Raw genomic sequence first — 15,281 nt, forward strand, 5'->3', positions numbered from 1 at the left:
ATGTCAAGGTAATTTACGATTGAGCCGACATATGCAGTGTTTACAGTGAATGCAGTGTCCGCGACTGCTGGAACATTGCCTTTAATTGTAAATTGCACTATACAGCGGATCTTCAGCGTTACGGATTGAATAAAGCCCTTAGCCCACGTAAAAATGACCTGAATGTCCAAAATCTAAAAACAATATGATTGAATGATTTGAATCTTGTTTAAACACTTCCACTCATGCACAAAGAGCAGGGAACAAGGTTCATATCAATTAGCCTAATATCTCAAAGTAGCATGTTCTGTCGATGAAATCATATCTAAGTTTCATATCTAAGTTGCTAGTTCCCATCTTTGTATAGTCTATATAGTCAATATTTCAATGAGAGTTCAACAGGAGAACAGTGATCAATGCAGTGACCATGAAATCATGCTGGGAAATGTCACTTCGATTAGGCTAAAGGTCCCCATGATGTGGGAACTGTGGGGGAATCCACCTTTTGAGCATGCACATATCGGACTTTGATACAGCCTATGATGTGCACGTATGTATAGGCTGTAATGTATGGGATGGATGGGTCGAGGGTGAGGATGAGATGCTCCAATATGATTTTTGTCATGTACCAATGGAAATATTTGAAACCAGTCAATAATAAAGTATGGAAGGCAATTCTATACATATATATTTATATTTTATTTATATTTCATTTCTGGGAGGATATCATTTACACCAAATATCCCATTGGCAGTTAAGCGCATTCAATGTGTTGAGAAGCCAGAAACAGTCACTTGATTTTACAAACACAAATACAAAATAAAGATAAACCACAAAATAATGAGCCGCATGTATATAACATACAAAAGAATCCCATGCCTACTCAGTAGGTAAGTACAACGTTCCAACAAGAAGATGTGGATATTGACCATTTTTTTTTTTTCTGTTAAAAAAATAGAGTTGATCATTTTGCTTACATTCTAAAGAAATGAAGCAGTGCCCTCATATCGTCTCGTCCCTTTCTTCCCTTCCTCTTTGTCTGAGTATAACGTACATTCTGTAACAAAAATATCCCTTCAACCCTTAAGGCGAGACGCAACGCATCATCTCTCGCACACAGCCATGTCAAAACATCAGCAAGGCTTCACAAAAAGGCACCAAAAACAGGAACGTTGGCTGTTTAGTTTTTTTTTACGTTTTTTTTTTCTTCTCTTTTTTTTGTCCACATAACAGACTGATATGTCAGATGATGTGAGAAAGAGAAAGATAGTACCAGTGGAGGATATTTACAAAACAATAGAAACTAACATCACTCTTAACACATGCTTGAATACTTAAGTGCTTATTTCATCATCAAACAAAGTTTTTAAAAAAAGGGGGAAAAAAAAGAAATTTAAACGCATCACAGCATCGTCATCACTACATCATAGAGAAAGTACTAGAATAGAAAATATGGCCCTGCTCACTTCAAATAATACAATGCAAATAAGTTTTTCACATCAATGGTACCAAAGAATGGGGGATAAAAGAGCAAAACATGGCACGAGTACAATATACATATTATGTAGCTTATGTATATCATTCAATGTCTTTTGTAATGTAAATGATAGCCTCGGAGGGAAAGCGTGCCTTAGTACCAGGCAATGTTCAGTCTGTCTGTCTGTTTGTCGCCGTCTGTGCGTTCCCTAATAGGAACGATGCCGGTTTCAACTCTGGCTCTAGAAAGTATTGTATGCTTTGTTTGAAGCACTGCATTTGCTTTATCAACAGAGAGAGAGAGAGAGAGAGAAAAACATCCCTTTTTGTCTACTATATTGTCTTTGCCCAGTCCTTGACGTGTGTTTATTTTTATCTCTTCTTCAGGTGAATCTGAGGATTCACTGAACAGAGCTTGCGGAGGGAGCAGGCAGAAAAGTGCTTTTCAGAAGGTGAATAACAAGTCTTTTGATGTTGATTTCTCCCCTCAAAGAGATTGTAAGGAGTGGTGAGGAGGAGGAGAGAATAAAAAGTGTTTTCTCTTTGTCTTTACTTAGCAGATCTCGATTGTCCTTGGGGAGAGTGTGGACTGCATGTCTGACAGCGGGGTGGGAACCGGAGAGGAGTAGATGGAGGCTACGGAGGAGGGGAAGGAGGAGGCCATGGAGGACTGAAAGGTGCTGGACATGGACATGGAGACGGAGGGGTAGGTGGTGGCGATTGAGGGAGAGGGGTACGAGGTGTGGATGGGAGAGGAGTAGCAGGATGTGACTGGGGAGGGGTAGGAGGAGACCGGGGAGGGGTAGGAGGTGATGGGAGAAGGGTAGCTAGAGACAGGGGAGGGGGCTGATACTGAAGCTGCTGCTACAGCTACCGCCCCAGCCATCCCACCTTTCTCCGCCTTCTTGTCCTTCTGCCTCAGATGGATCTTGGTGTGCCTCTTCCTCTCGTCGCTGCGGGCAAACTTGCGTCCACAGATCTCGCAGGCGAAGGGCTTCTCACCGGTGTGCGTGCGTATGTGCGTGGTCAGGTGGTCACTGCGGCTGAAGTTGCGCATGCAGATACGGCACTGGAAGGGCTTCTGGCCCGTGTGGATGCGGATGTGGCGTGTCAACTCGTCTGAGCGGGAGAAACGGCGGTCACATGTCTCCACGGGGCAGGCATACGGCCTCTCGTGGGGCGGCGTCTTGCTGGGTCGATTGGGGTACTTGCGCATGCGGCTGGGCTTGATCAGCTGGGACTGGTAGACACTCTTCAGGTCTTGGGAGCCCGTCTGGGTGGCGAAGGCTTTGATGGTGGACAGGGGGGTGAGGGAGGGCTGGCCTGACCCGTTCTGGAAGGGCTTCTGGTCAGGCAGCAGGCTAATCTCCCCCTGCTGCTGGGGGAAGAGGTAGTCAGGGATCATGGGCACAGGGAAGCTGGTGCCACACATCTTCCCGTTGGGGTAGGCTGGAGGGTTGTACTGGAGCGACCCTCCGGCTGGGCTGGGGAAGCCCTGGCCCTGGTCGGAGAAGATGTCAGGGCTGGCGCTGGAGTAGGTAGGAGCAGCTGAATAGATGGGATTATTCTCACTGTGGTGGACAGAGCAGCTCAGACTGGAGCTCTGGGAGGAGATGGCGATGGACGAGATAGAGGAGGGCAACGAGGAAGAGGTGCCGGTCTGAGAGGCAGAGGAGGACGGGGCGGAGGTGGAGGGGGTGTTGATCCCCACGAGCCCACTGACCAGACTGAATAGGGGCTCGGCCCACAGGCTGTTGCTGCAGTTGGTGGCTGGCTCCAGGGTGAAGCGGCCAGTGTAGGAGATAGGAGGCAGCCGCTGGCTGGAGTAGCTCTGCTCGCCCATCGACTTCTCACAGTTCATGGAGATATCAGGTAACGTATCTGCAGAGAGAAAGAGGGAAGGAGACGAATCAATTAATATGCAGGAGGGAGGGAGGGAGGGAGGGAGGGAGGGAGGGAGGGAGGGAGGGAGGGAGGGAGGGAGGGAGGGAGGGAGGGAGGGAGGGAGGGAGGGAGGGAGGGAGGGAGGGAGGGAGGGGAATCCTGACAGAGAGGTGGATAGTGTTGCCCCTCTCTTCTCTAAGAGCAGCAGGTGCCTATGCGAAGCAGGAGAACCAGCCTCCCCCACTCCCAGCCAAGCAACCCCAGCACTTTCCCACCTCTAAACTCCCACACCAGCCATTTCCTCCACTAACAAAAAGATGGACAAGAGCTGTCGTGCAAGTCAAGCCAAGCCATCTGCATGCATTTTTTAAATATATATATATTTTTCTTTCTGTCACGCACACACACACACACACACACACGAGCCAAGCTCTTGAAGTCCACCACATAGCCTAAGGCAATTGATTACTGAAACTGCAGTTCAGCTGGTTTTAGGAATGCAATTTGAATTTATCTCTAGACTGTCTGAAGGTATGCAATGAGTGAGCAATGCTGAAGCTGAAATACAATCCAATAGTGATGAAGAGCTACAATTTCATTTTTCAAATTCTAGATTTTTTGGGGGTTATGTATTTCCAATCATCATTCATTCAATTGCTTTATTATATTTCATTACTTTATTTAAAAAAAAAATCTAAACATCAACAGAAGTAGAAATATCTCATTCAAAGAGCATATTCAATATATCAAGGGTCTTCTCTTGAAGCTGAAATGTAATTAATAGTTGCCAGCTGATCACAAATAATGATCATGCATTATTATGCATTATGTATAAACTGTTACATGCCATGCATTCTGCTAGTTGCAGAATGCAGTCTATCATACAATACAATACAATACAATACAATACAATACAATACAATACAATACAATACAGTACAGTAGTTCCATACAGCAATAGACCAAGGATATACTCTTACCTCCAGTAATGTGGTCATACTGCTCTCCTGGCTCCCCCGATCCAAAACCTGCTCCCTCGGTCGCCGAGGCAGAGAGGTAGGGGGTCCCAGCGGAGCTCAGCATCATCATCTCCTCCAGCTTGGGATAGTTATCCATGGGAGAATGGGGGAAGCTGAGGGGGTCTGAGATCTGCAGGGCTGGATGGAGCATCTCTGTCTTGGTTGCAGCCATACTCCAGGGATGTGGTGCTGTAAGGGGCTGAGGCTGCGCTGGAGAGGAGAGCAGCGAGGCTTGGTGCAGGCTGGGCAGAGTGGTGATGTTCCTCTCTGAGGTGGAGGAAATCACCAGTCCACTTTCGGGAGCAGGGTCAGACTTCTTTCCCTCTTTTCTCTGGTTCTCCAAGAGTATTCTTGTCTTGTTCCTCCTCTTGTCCAAGATGAGTAAAAATCCACTTTTTTATTTTCTTTCAGAGAAGAGTATTCAGATCAGATGTCCCTTTTACTCATTCCCTAAAATTAATGATAAATAATCATTAATATATTTTTTCTTTTCACTAGTTGAATCCAATAAGGGTGTTGCCCTTTTAGATAATGTGTTGTTGTTGTTGCTTTGAATTCACTTTTACTTTTTGAGTGAAAATGTTCTTAGTTAGGGAGATAGCGCTGTATGTATGTGTGCGTGTGTATCTGTCTATCTCTGCTCTAAGTTTTGCTGTTCTGAGCTCTGAGGGCGCACTCTCATGCTCAGAGAATCCCCACTCCTTTATATACCCTTTCTCCGTGACGTAGATGTCCATATATGGAGTGAAGGAAGCCCATATTTAGGCACTGCAGTGGAGGACACATGACGTTGGCCAGGGGGAAAGCAGAGAGGAGACACTTTATACTGAACCAGTGCAATAAATCGCGGGAAGATAACCGCTCTTCCTCAACCCTGAATCGATGCATCTTCATAGGATAATCCCTGCTAGAGAAGGCGGCATAATTCTTGCTGTCTCCCTGATGGCCCATAGTTCAGATTCGGATTTCCCATCTGTGCAGCAGGCTGCGCGCTTGCCGGAAAACCCGGCTCCGCCATGCCATATAAGGTTGTGTCTAAGTAAGGAACTATTCCGGTGGGTCTCCATTTCCTTGCCCTTATTTGGAGCTTCCTGAGGTAGCGCTGATCAGTGCTTGGCAGCAGTGAATGGGAGGCAGAGCGCAGCTCAAGTCCAGCGCTCTGCTCAGTACAGGGTACAATAAGTAATGTCAGCACTCAGCACCATACTCCTACCTCACCCAAACCAGCAAGGAAAACACCAGTGCCTTTATTTTAGATAGAAGCTTATGCATTTCAGCTGCATTGCAAGCTTTTAAATGATCTAAACGGAAATGTAATAAAGAGTGAACTAAGCAGCTCGTTTCAGTATGGGTCTCAGTTATATTACGCAATGGAATTTCAGTTCTGCATCAACACGAGCGCACAAAAAGGCCACAGAAATGTGTTCATATATTTTAACAATTATACTATTGTTATGAATCTTGCATTATAATATCTGAAAGAGGACATTGGTTTTACGCGTTCACAATCTATGCATACGTTCATAGCCAGCCTACCCATCCCGTTGACGCACAAAAAAAAAGGTGCACGGAGGAGAATTTGAAGAATTTAATTTCAAATATTATTGTCTACCTCATCAAGGAATCAGCAGTTTGACAGGTGAGAGGAAGAGAAGAGAGAGGCCAGACAGTTGATTCCTTCGGGATGGTCGCGTGAAACGCAAAGATGCCAGTAGCGCGTTATTGTTGTATACATTTTCGTCTTTGCTGTCAAAATGCATATAGCAATAAGCTATGTGAATATAGCCGTTTTCTTTAACTTGGTTTTTGGGAATCGTATTAATGAGTGCGTTGTAGGCGTAGGCCTATTCAGGGCTGCTTACCTGGCAATGAAATGGTTCGAGCCATTGAGTGGTTATGAACGTGTTATTAAGTTACTATTATGAACATGCATGATACGGAGATTACTTTGACCAGCAGCAGAGATAATTGAATACCGCAAATTGAGTTGAGACATGATCGTCTATGAACATGTAAATTACGCATCACTCATTATATCCATCCCCTGCAATTGTTTAAGATTGGGAATATGCTTTCTCTACCTACCTCTTTGTCATTGATGAATGATACCGGAGGCCAGCGGATGCTGACGAGGCTCTGGGCCAGGACTATCCTATCCGACTAATTGCGGGGTTACCCCGGTCTCCCCTACTCAATAGGCTACTCCGGGAAACTCTCTGCCCCTCACGGAGCTAATAGGTCGAATTAACAAACCGCCACTAAACGCTGCCAGAACGCCTGTGGGCTACTGATGTTCCCCCTGGCTGTTCCAGCCCAAAAGCAAGCCAGGGAGCGGGGACTCCTCGATGGCTGTGACAGGAAATCGATGTTTCCCCCGGCCCGATGCTGACTGGAGCTATGTAGGCAAGCTCATTGTTAAACATTCCATGATTGTGTATTTCGGCCTACTGTAGGCCAACAGGAGAGAAGTGCGTGGGTGAGACTTCAACCCTTTGGAGAGGGCACAACTCTAGGTAAACTTAATGAAAATATAACTAATGTTACATAATAATATTATATTTGGAGTTAGTAAGTAGTCGAACAACTGCTGAAATTGGTTGCTGCACCATGTTCAATATCCAATGTGTTCTCCCTTCCATCCACAGAACATTCCATAAATGTAACGCCTATGTGTCCACGTTTATGTCCCTCAATGTAGGGCTATTGATATCACAATACTACACTTTCTAATTACTATTTCTGTCTGTCTATCAGGTTGATCTTGGTCTTGACTCCAGGGATGCTGGAAAATGGAGGTGGCCAATGCAGCCTGGTCTCATAGACTCATAAAATTATAAAATCACTTTTTAGTTAATTAGGAACTTTTAAACTTTACCGAACAAAAATATAAGCGCAACATGTAAAGTGTAGGCCCCATGTTTCATGAGCGGTAATAAAAGATCCCAGAAAACTTTCTATACGCACATATAGCTTATTTCTCTCAAATTTTGTTCAAAAATGTGTTTACTTCCCTGTTAGTGAGCATTTCTCCTGTGCCAAGATAATCCATCCACTTGACAGGTGTGGCATATCAAGAAGATGATTAAACAGCATGATCATTACATAGGTGCACCTTGTGCTGGGGACAAAAAAAGCCACTGTAAAAGGTGTAGTTTTGTCACTCACATAACACAATGCCACAAACATCTCAAGTTTTGAGGGAGCGTGCAATTGGCATGTTGACATTAGGGATGTCCACCAAAGTTGTTGCCAGATAATTTTATGTTAATTTCTCTACCATAAGCCGCCTTCAGCATTGTTTTAGAGAATTTGGCAGTATGTCCAACCGGCTTCACATCAGTCGACCATGTGTAACCACACCTGTCCAGGACCTCCACTTTGCAGCTTCTTCACCTGTGGGATCGTCTGAGACCAACCAACTAGACAGCTGATGAAACTGAGGAGTATTTATTTCTGTAATAAAGCCCCGTTGTTGGGAAAAACTCATTCTGATTGGCACCCATGGATGCGCCCCTGCGCAGTCCTGTTAAATCCATAGATTAGGGCCTAATTAATTTCTTTCAATTGACGTATTTCCTTATATGAACTGTAACTCAGTAAATTCGTTTAAATTGTTGTATGTTGCGTTTACATTTTTGTTCAGTATACTTTCTACCTTTTAGCTACTTTGCAGCTACTTAGCATGTTAGCTAACCCTTCTCCTAACCCTAACCTTAACACTTTTAGCTAACCCTAACCATAACCATTTAACCTAACTCCTAACCTTAACCCTAACCCTAACCCCTAGCCTAGCTGACGTTAGCCAGCTAGCTAACATTAGCATTAGCCATCTAGCCAACTAGCTAACGTGAGCCACAACAAATTGGATTTCGTAACAAACATATTGTACATTGCAAATTCGTAACACATTTAGCATATTTAGCATTTAGCAAGTTCGTATATAATCGCTATAATATAGCATATGAAATAGATTATCGACACCCACAAATTAATACATACCATACAAAACATAACATATCATACTAAATGGAGTGTTTTCGATTTCTGTAAAGAATAATTGTCACGCCCTGACCTTAGAGAGCCGTGTTATTTCTCTATTTGGTTAGGTCAGGGTGTGATGTGGGATGGGCATTCTATGTTTTGTTTTCTATGTTTCTTTATTTCTATGTTTTGGCCTGGTATGGTTCTCAATCAGGGACAGCTGTCTATCGTTGTCTCTGATTGGGAACCATACTTAGGTAGCCCTTTTACCCTCCTTCAGTGTGGGTAGTTAACTTTGTTTGTGGCACTTAGCCCTGTGAGCGTCATGGTTGTTTCGTTCGTTGGCGACATTTTAAAAATAAAATAAAATGTACGCTTACCACGCTGCAATTTGGTCCACTTCTTTTGACGGCCGTGACAATAATAAAAAATGTTCTGAGACCAGGTTGTCATATGGGCTAAATTCGAATTGAAGGCAGTCAATTCAGGATGTGATTTGAAGACATATAACCTAACCCTGACTTGTATGTAAACCAGTAGGCCTCGGGGTACTTCAATGCACACACATGTAAGTATAAGCCCACGTGTCCACACACACGCATCCCCTTAACCCCCAACAAACAAAACTTCTGCTCGCAAGCTGTTGTTGTTCCATTTGGCACCCACCACCCAGTATACAGTAACATTTTCACTCCATAGTTTGGATTCTCTCCCCAGCGTTTCCCTTCCCGCCTTGGGGTAACTTTCTGTTTACCCCCATTAGAGTGTGTCATATATTATGGATGATCCAGGACTGGCTCTGCCAGCCTCCCAAACAAAGTCTAAATACTTAGTGTACCTGTAGAGACCCTGGGAGAGGGATATGTAGTTCTAAAAGGGATCATAAAATGTCTGTAGAGAGTCCAATTATTTTGGATGGGTCTAGAGCGGGCACAGCACAACATCCCTGATATAGCCCAAATAGAGAGAGAAGAGAGAGATATATATATAGTTCTAAAATGGACTTTGAAATGTCTTGAGAGTCGAATGGTTGTGAGTGACTGTGGTTTTCCGAGACTGATTTTGTTGCAATAGTTTAGTGAGTGTCCATTAGTGTCTGTGTGAATGTCACAAACATTGTCAAAGGCTGGTCCAGGAGAGGTATCTTGAGTGATTCTGTACTGTAACGGCTTCAAGGCAAAACAAAGCCAAACTCTTGTCTGTATATGTTGTGGCTGTCATGAATCACTTTCCAAGGCCGATAAGTACATGCAGCTCAGAGACTAGATAATCTGATGGCAATGTAATAAAATCAGTTTAGGGAAAACTCTGAAGAAAGTAATAAAGTAATAAAGATGATAAATACTACAAGCTTAGCTGCTGTCGTGTGTGTGTGTCTGTGTGTTTGTGCATGTGTGTGCGCGTGCGTGCAGCATACGTACGTACACGCTCGTGTATTTCTGTTTATGTGTGTGTGTGTTCGGGTTAGCCGATTCATTCTAGCCGGTGTGTTCCCGCTGTTGCCCACGCAGCCCAGCCAGAGGAGTCCTCAGCTGATGAGGCGCCAGCGTCTAGCCCCAGCTCAGGGAGGGAGGGAGGCAGGCAGGCAGGCTCTCCCCTCACCTACTCACCCACTACACCCCCATCCCTCAGCCCCAGTCTCGACTCAGGCCTTCCCTTACGCCCCCACCTCGCTGCGCAGAGCACCGGTTAATATTTAATTAAGCCCCAGTCTTCCAGAGAAAGCAGTGGAGAGCGGGTAGAGAGAAGATGAGAGAAGAGAGGGGGAGCGAGAAAATGAGAGAAGGGCAAAAGGGAGGGAGAGAAAGATGATAGAGGTGATAGAGACAGAGAGAGGGGAGAGCAGGACAGATGCAAAGATATGGGGAGAGAGAGGGAGAGAAAGAAGATAAAGAGAGCGAGAGAGAGAGAAAGGAAGAGGAAAGCGAAAGTGCGATAATGCAGGGAAAGAGAGAGAGATCCTCAGATCCCCACACTGTGGAGCAAATACCAGACTTCTGCCGAAATGAATCACCAGGCAACGCCAGGCAGGCATAGAGATGGGCAGACAGATGCTCCTCTCCCGCTCACCATGTCCCCCACCCCCCTGTGGTGCAATCCCCCCATAGCATACAGGTGTGCACAGACATGGCGTTCTATAATGGCCAGTTCGAAGGGAGGGATTAGGGAGTCCGACGACGAGGGTTAGTTACCAAGGCAGCAATGTTACATAATTTGGTAGGCAGGCGCGGGGTGTGTGTGTGTGGGGGGGGGGGGGGGGGTGATGGAGAGATAATGACAGAGCCAGAGAGAGGACATGATTATGTTGGAGCTGACGCAGAATGCAGCGAACAGTTTTACGATGTTGCTGGGTGTAGTAGGGAAGAAAATAGGGACCAATTGATAAGAGAGGAGAGAGAAGAGAAGGGCCTGCTTAATTGTTCAGGAAAAAAGATACAGTAACATAATGTTACCATGTTGTGATGTGGGTTAGGCGAGGGAATATAAGGGACATTGGCTAAATTGCATTTTTCTCCCAGCTTTTTCACGGCCATCAGTATAAGGATATTGACTGACCTTTAACACAGAGTGAGATGAGCCTGAGAGAAGACATGTTGTTGACGTGAGGAAGATCTTTTCTGTCAGAAGAACCTTCTAGAAAACAGACATAAAGAGACAGAGACAGAGAAGAGAGAAAACACTATGCGGCGTAGCCCTTTCGTGCAGTCAAATGACCTAGTGGCCTCATGGGTGGAATGTAATTCATATTTTTCATAATCTCATAATTAATAAAGATTGATCAAAAATAAATACCCGAAAATCCAGTGTTTCTTTTTTAAATAGTTCTTAACCTTTTCGTAGGTGAGTTAGAAATACCTCTAACGGTCGCCCCAGCGTGAGTTGTTTTATGCACTTACTGTTCCAAAATGTGATTATTACGCAACAGGACAGTTAATTTGCACTGCCTGCTATGTTTCAACTTGTCAATTTCAAATTATTTTCTAACAAGTTGTATTTTCTAACAAAAGTTTGAATTCAGGTGTGTTCCGCCTTAAATTCACAAAGAAGTAGCCCATTTCAGCGTTGCGGACAATTTATGTTTGAGGCTTTACGGAGCCTAACCAACTTTTTTCATTGAGGAGAGCCCACGCACTTCACCAATGTTTGCGCAGATCAAGTATCCACGAATTGGAACATTTTCTGGCTGGCGCTCACATTGCCTTCCTTGTTGTTTTCCTTACAAATAATAACTTTGGACATGTGTGCGTTCCTATCAAAATAAGTACCTTATTTTCTGTATATCGGGTTGTCGTTTCTACTGTAGGTACATACAGCATGTATGTATGTATGTACGTTTTCAATTACTGGTGACAAATAATGCATTCTGATTATTGCATAAATTGATAATACTGATTATTATGTGCTAATGCTAAGCTATTTGCCAGCTATGTGTGGCGCCATGTTTGTTGACATTATACAATGCATTCTGGGTGTCACGTAAACATCTGTCAGACCAAATATGTTTTAATGAGGTGAAGGATTGGTTCATAAAAATATGATCGTTTGTGTTACATTAATCTTTCCTCAGTTAGCGCTAGGACAAATGTAGCCTACATTTTCCAGTTTGAATGATTGTGTTATGCTGTAGCTACTTCTGTGAATGTCTGAAGATTGTATCCAAAAATAAACTGGTCACATTCTGGACATAACTTTGTAAGGACTGTGTTTGTGCAAAATGTTTATTTGAAAAAAATCGTGTTGTCAGCTCAAATGCTGAAACGAAACTGGACATTCTAAATAAGCATTCTACTCATACCGGTTTCAGCTTACGCTTCAGGGACAACTGTAGAATGATCACACCCGTTTGTTGGTACATGTGAAAAGGCAGAACACTTTTTTTATTATATTTTTTCCATAACAATTATAAAGACAAATAAAATATATATATACACACTACCATTCAAAAGTTTGGGGTCACTTAGAAATGTCCTTGTTTTTGAAAGAAAAGCTATTTTATTGTCCATTAAAATAACATCAAATTGATCAGAAATACAGTGTAGACATTGTTAATGTTGTAAATAACTATTGTAGCTGGAAATGGCTGACTTTTTATGGAATATCTACTTGGGCGCACAGAGGCCCATTATCAGCAACCATCACTCCTGTGTTCCAATGGCATGTTGCGTTAGCTAATTCATGTTTATCATTTTAAAGGGCTAATTCTTCATTAGAAACCCTTTTGTAATTATGTTAGCACATCCGAAAACTGTTGAGCTGATTAAAGAAGCAATAAAACTGTCTTTCTTTAAACTAGTTGAGTATCTGTATCTAAACTAGTTGAGTATCTGTATCTCTGTATCTAGTTGAGTATCTTGTGGATTCGATTACAGGATCAAAATGACCAGAAACAAATAACTTTCTTCTGAAACTCGTCAGTCTATTCTTGTTCTGAGACATTAAGGGCTATTCCATTCGAGAAATTGCCAAGAAACTGAAGATCTCGTACAATTCTGTGTACTACTCCCTTCACAGAACAGTGCAAACTGTCTCTAACCAGAATAGAAAGAAGAGTGGGAGGCCCCGGTGCACAACTGAGCAAGAGGACAAGTACATTAGACTGTCTAGTTTGAGAAACAGACGCCTCACAAGTCCTCAACTGGCAGGTTCAATAAATAGTACCCGCAAAACACCAGTCTCAACATCAACAATGAAGAGGCTGTATGTATTTACTGTATGTAAAACTGTTTGTTATATATCAGTCTTTTATGATGTATATAAAATGTAATATTGGGATGCAAACTCAAAATTGAATACATTTCAACTATATCTGACATGGTACAGGTGTCTTCTTTTTTTTAAGCCCATCACCATGTGTGTGAAGTCTATACTTTAGTTTCAAAGTCGATTTGTTTAAGACTCCCAAGAAACACTTTGTGTGACCTTGGTTTAGCCCACTGCAGTAAAAGGTTAAGAGCCAGATGCGTCAGATACAGGTTTAGTAATATCCAAACAGATCATTTCCTATCTTTATGATCCAAAATGATGCTGTATGTCTGCCTCTCTTCCCTTTGTGATAATCTGTTGTTATGTTTACATATCTCATATTTCTGTGTTATGATTGTATCAGTAGCTTAGCATGTATACTGCGCTACGGTAAACTGCATGTTGCTGTTGTGTCACTCAGTCTTGAGTGGGCCCACATTTTTTTGCACTTTGCTCAGAGGCATTTGGATGCATTGCATTGGAATTCTGGCCTGAGTGATTCCTCTCTCCTTTAGGACAAATCAAAGGTTTTCTATACCTGTTAAACTGTAGGTGTACCGTATACACCATATTCTCCTTGGGGTATTATGTACAGTATTACTGTGACACGTGAAACCACAGCTCTGTGTGTCCCGTCGTTGTTGTGCGGCCCTCGCCTGCCTTCTGAAGGTTTTGGGTGACAGACAGATAATTACCTGCCAAAGCCCAGAAGGCTGCTACCAGACCCCCCCCCCCCCCCCCCCCCCCCCCCATGCCCTCCCGGGACTGGCAGAAGGGTGACTCACCGCTCCACACGGTTGTTTGTTTGATGTGGATGATAGAATAACTGACCCCTGACCTTTAGAGATGAGTCATCAGCATTGGTATGAGAGATGGGGCTTCCCCCGGATAAAATAAAGCGGTATCATGGAGGTGGGTGGCTGTAACATTTAAAGGTTGACACAAACACTTGACTTGTATTTGTCACAAACAAGTTTCTGCTCTAGCCTACATGAGGTGCATGGCAAACCCCATCCAGGGTATCTGAGGTGTACAATCAGCGGTGTATTACTGAAAGGCCTTTGTGACCTCAAAATCAAACAACCCATATAAACCATGTTCATTGTCTTCTCAACCACCCTTAAAGTCAGTGGCTGATTTAGGTACAGGCGACATGGGCATCTTGCCGGGGGCGGCATGGAGAGCCCGCAGTAAAAAAAAATGGAATGGTGACATTTGCGTGATGGGTTTTCTAGCGCTCATGTCCACGTCACGTCAATGATATCATGTCACCGTGTGGCACTGTGGGTCAATTAATCTTGTCGGAGTGGGCTCCCTGATTCTAGTTTGTGAGCTAAGCATGTTACTGCCTGGGAAGGTCTCAGAAGTATTAGATGGGGAGGGGGGCGGGGGTAGGTTGACCTCAGGTCTCCCCACTGGAAGCCCGTGGTAGGGGGAGTGGGAGAATCTATCAAATAGCGCACCTCTAACTTTGTGCAGTACTAATGCAATTAGTCAAATCAGTCACAATACGAAATGCTACCAAATAAACCACAATTCATTCATAATACTGTGAATATTTACTTTTTCACAGACATATTGTTGCATTTTTTTCTGGTTTGTGCGAAATGGTTAAGAATAATATAAAACCAGTCTGCACACTACCAAGGTGAACTGGTTTAGTCTTGATACTTGGTTGACAGTGTTGGGGGATGGGTAATGTATTGATGCTCGAGTGCCAAATCAACACAAACGTGTCAGCTTTTGAATAAAACAGCACCGTAAACTGTTAGATATACACTGAGTAAACCAAACAAGTTGACTGGATGATGAACCATTCTTGATACACGCAGGAAACTGTTGAGCGTGAAAAACCCAGCAGCGTTGCAGTTCTCAACATGAACCCGGTGTGCCTGGCACCTACTACCATACCCTGTTCAGAGGCACTGAAATCTTTTGTCTTGCCCATTCACCCTCTGAATGGCACACATATACAATCCATGTCTCAATTGTCTCTTAAAAATCCTTCTTTAACCTGCCTCCTCCCCTTCATCTACACTGATTGAAGTGGATTTAACAAGTGACATCAATAAAGGATCATAGCTTTCACCTGGATTCACCTGGTCAGTCTATGTCATGGAAAGAGCAGGTGTTCCTAATGTTTTGAATACTCCGTGTAGATATGCAGTATAGATAAAGTAGTTGTGATCCATTTCTTTG

General features: G+C 43.6%; 1 protein-coding gene across 1 annotated transcript; it reads right to left on the reverse strand.

Annotated features, from left to right (window-relative positions):
• Positions 1–659: 659 nt before the first annotated feature.
• LOC110488587 (early growth response protein 1) lies at positions 660–14,930 on the reverse strand. The gene is made up of 2 exons (XM_036942715.2): positions 4,320–14,930; positions 660–3,336 (listed from the first exon to the last, which is right to left on the reverse strand). The coding sequence occupies exons 1-2, from the start codon at positions 4,528–4,530 to the stop codon at positions 2,009–2,011; spliced, it is 1,539 nt and encodes a 512-aa protein (XP_036798610.1). The 5' UTR covers positions 4,531–14,930; the 3' UTR covers positions 660–2,008.
• Between the last annotated feature and the right edge of the window lie 351 nt (positions 14,931–15,281).

Source organism: Oncorhynchus mykiss, chromosome 14 (genome assembly GCF_057628025.1).
Source record: "Oncorhynchus mykiss isolate SJ-2025 chromosome 14, ASM5762802v1, whole genome shotgun sequence".
NCBI classification, from domain to species: Eukaryota; Metazoa; Chordata; class Actinopteri; order Salmoniformes; family Salmonidae; genus Oncorhynchus; species Oncorhynchus mykiss.

Bases quoted from the DNA above. Each gene is read 5' to 3' on its own strand.
- LOC110488587 (XM_036942715.2), bottom strand. From the start codon at position 4,530: ATGGCTGCAACCAAGACAGAGATGCTCCATCCAGCCCTGCAGATCTCA. The intron at 3,337-4,319 runs GTAAGAGTATAT...TTCTCTCTGCAG, and splicing joins GTATGACCACATTACTGGAG to ATACGTTACCTGATATCTCC.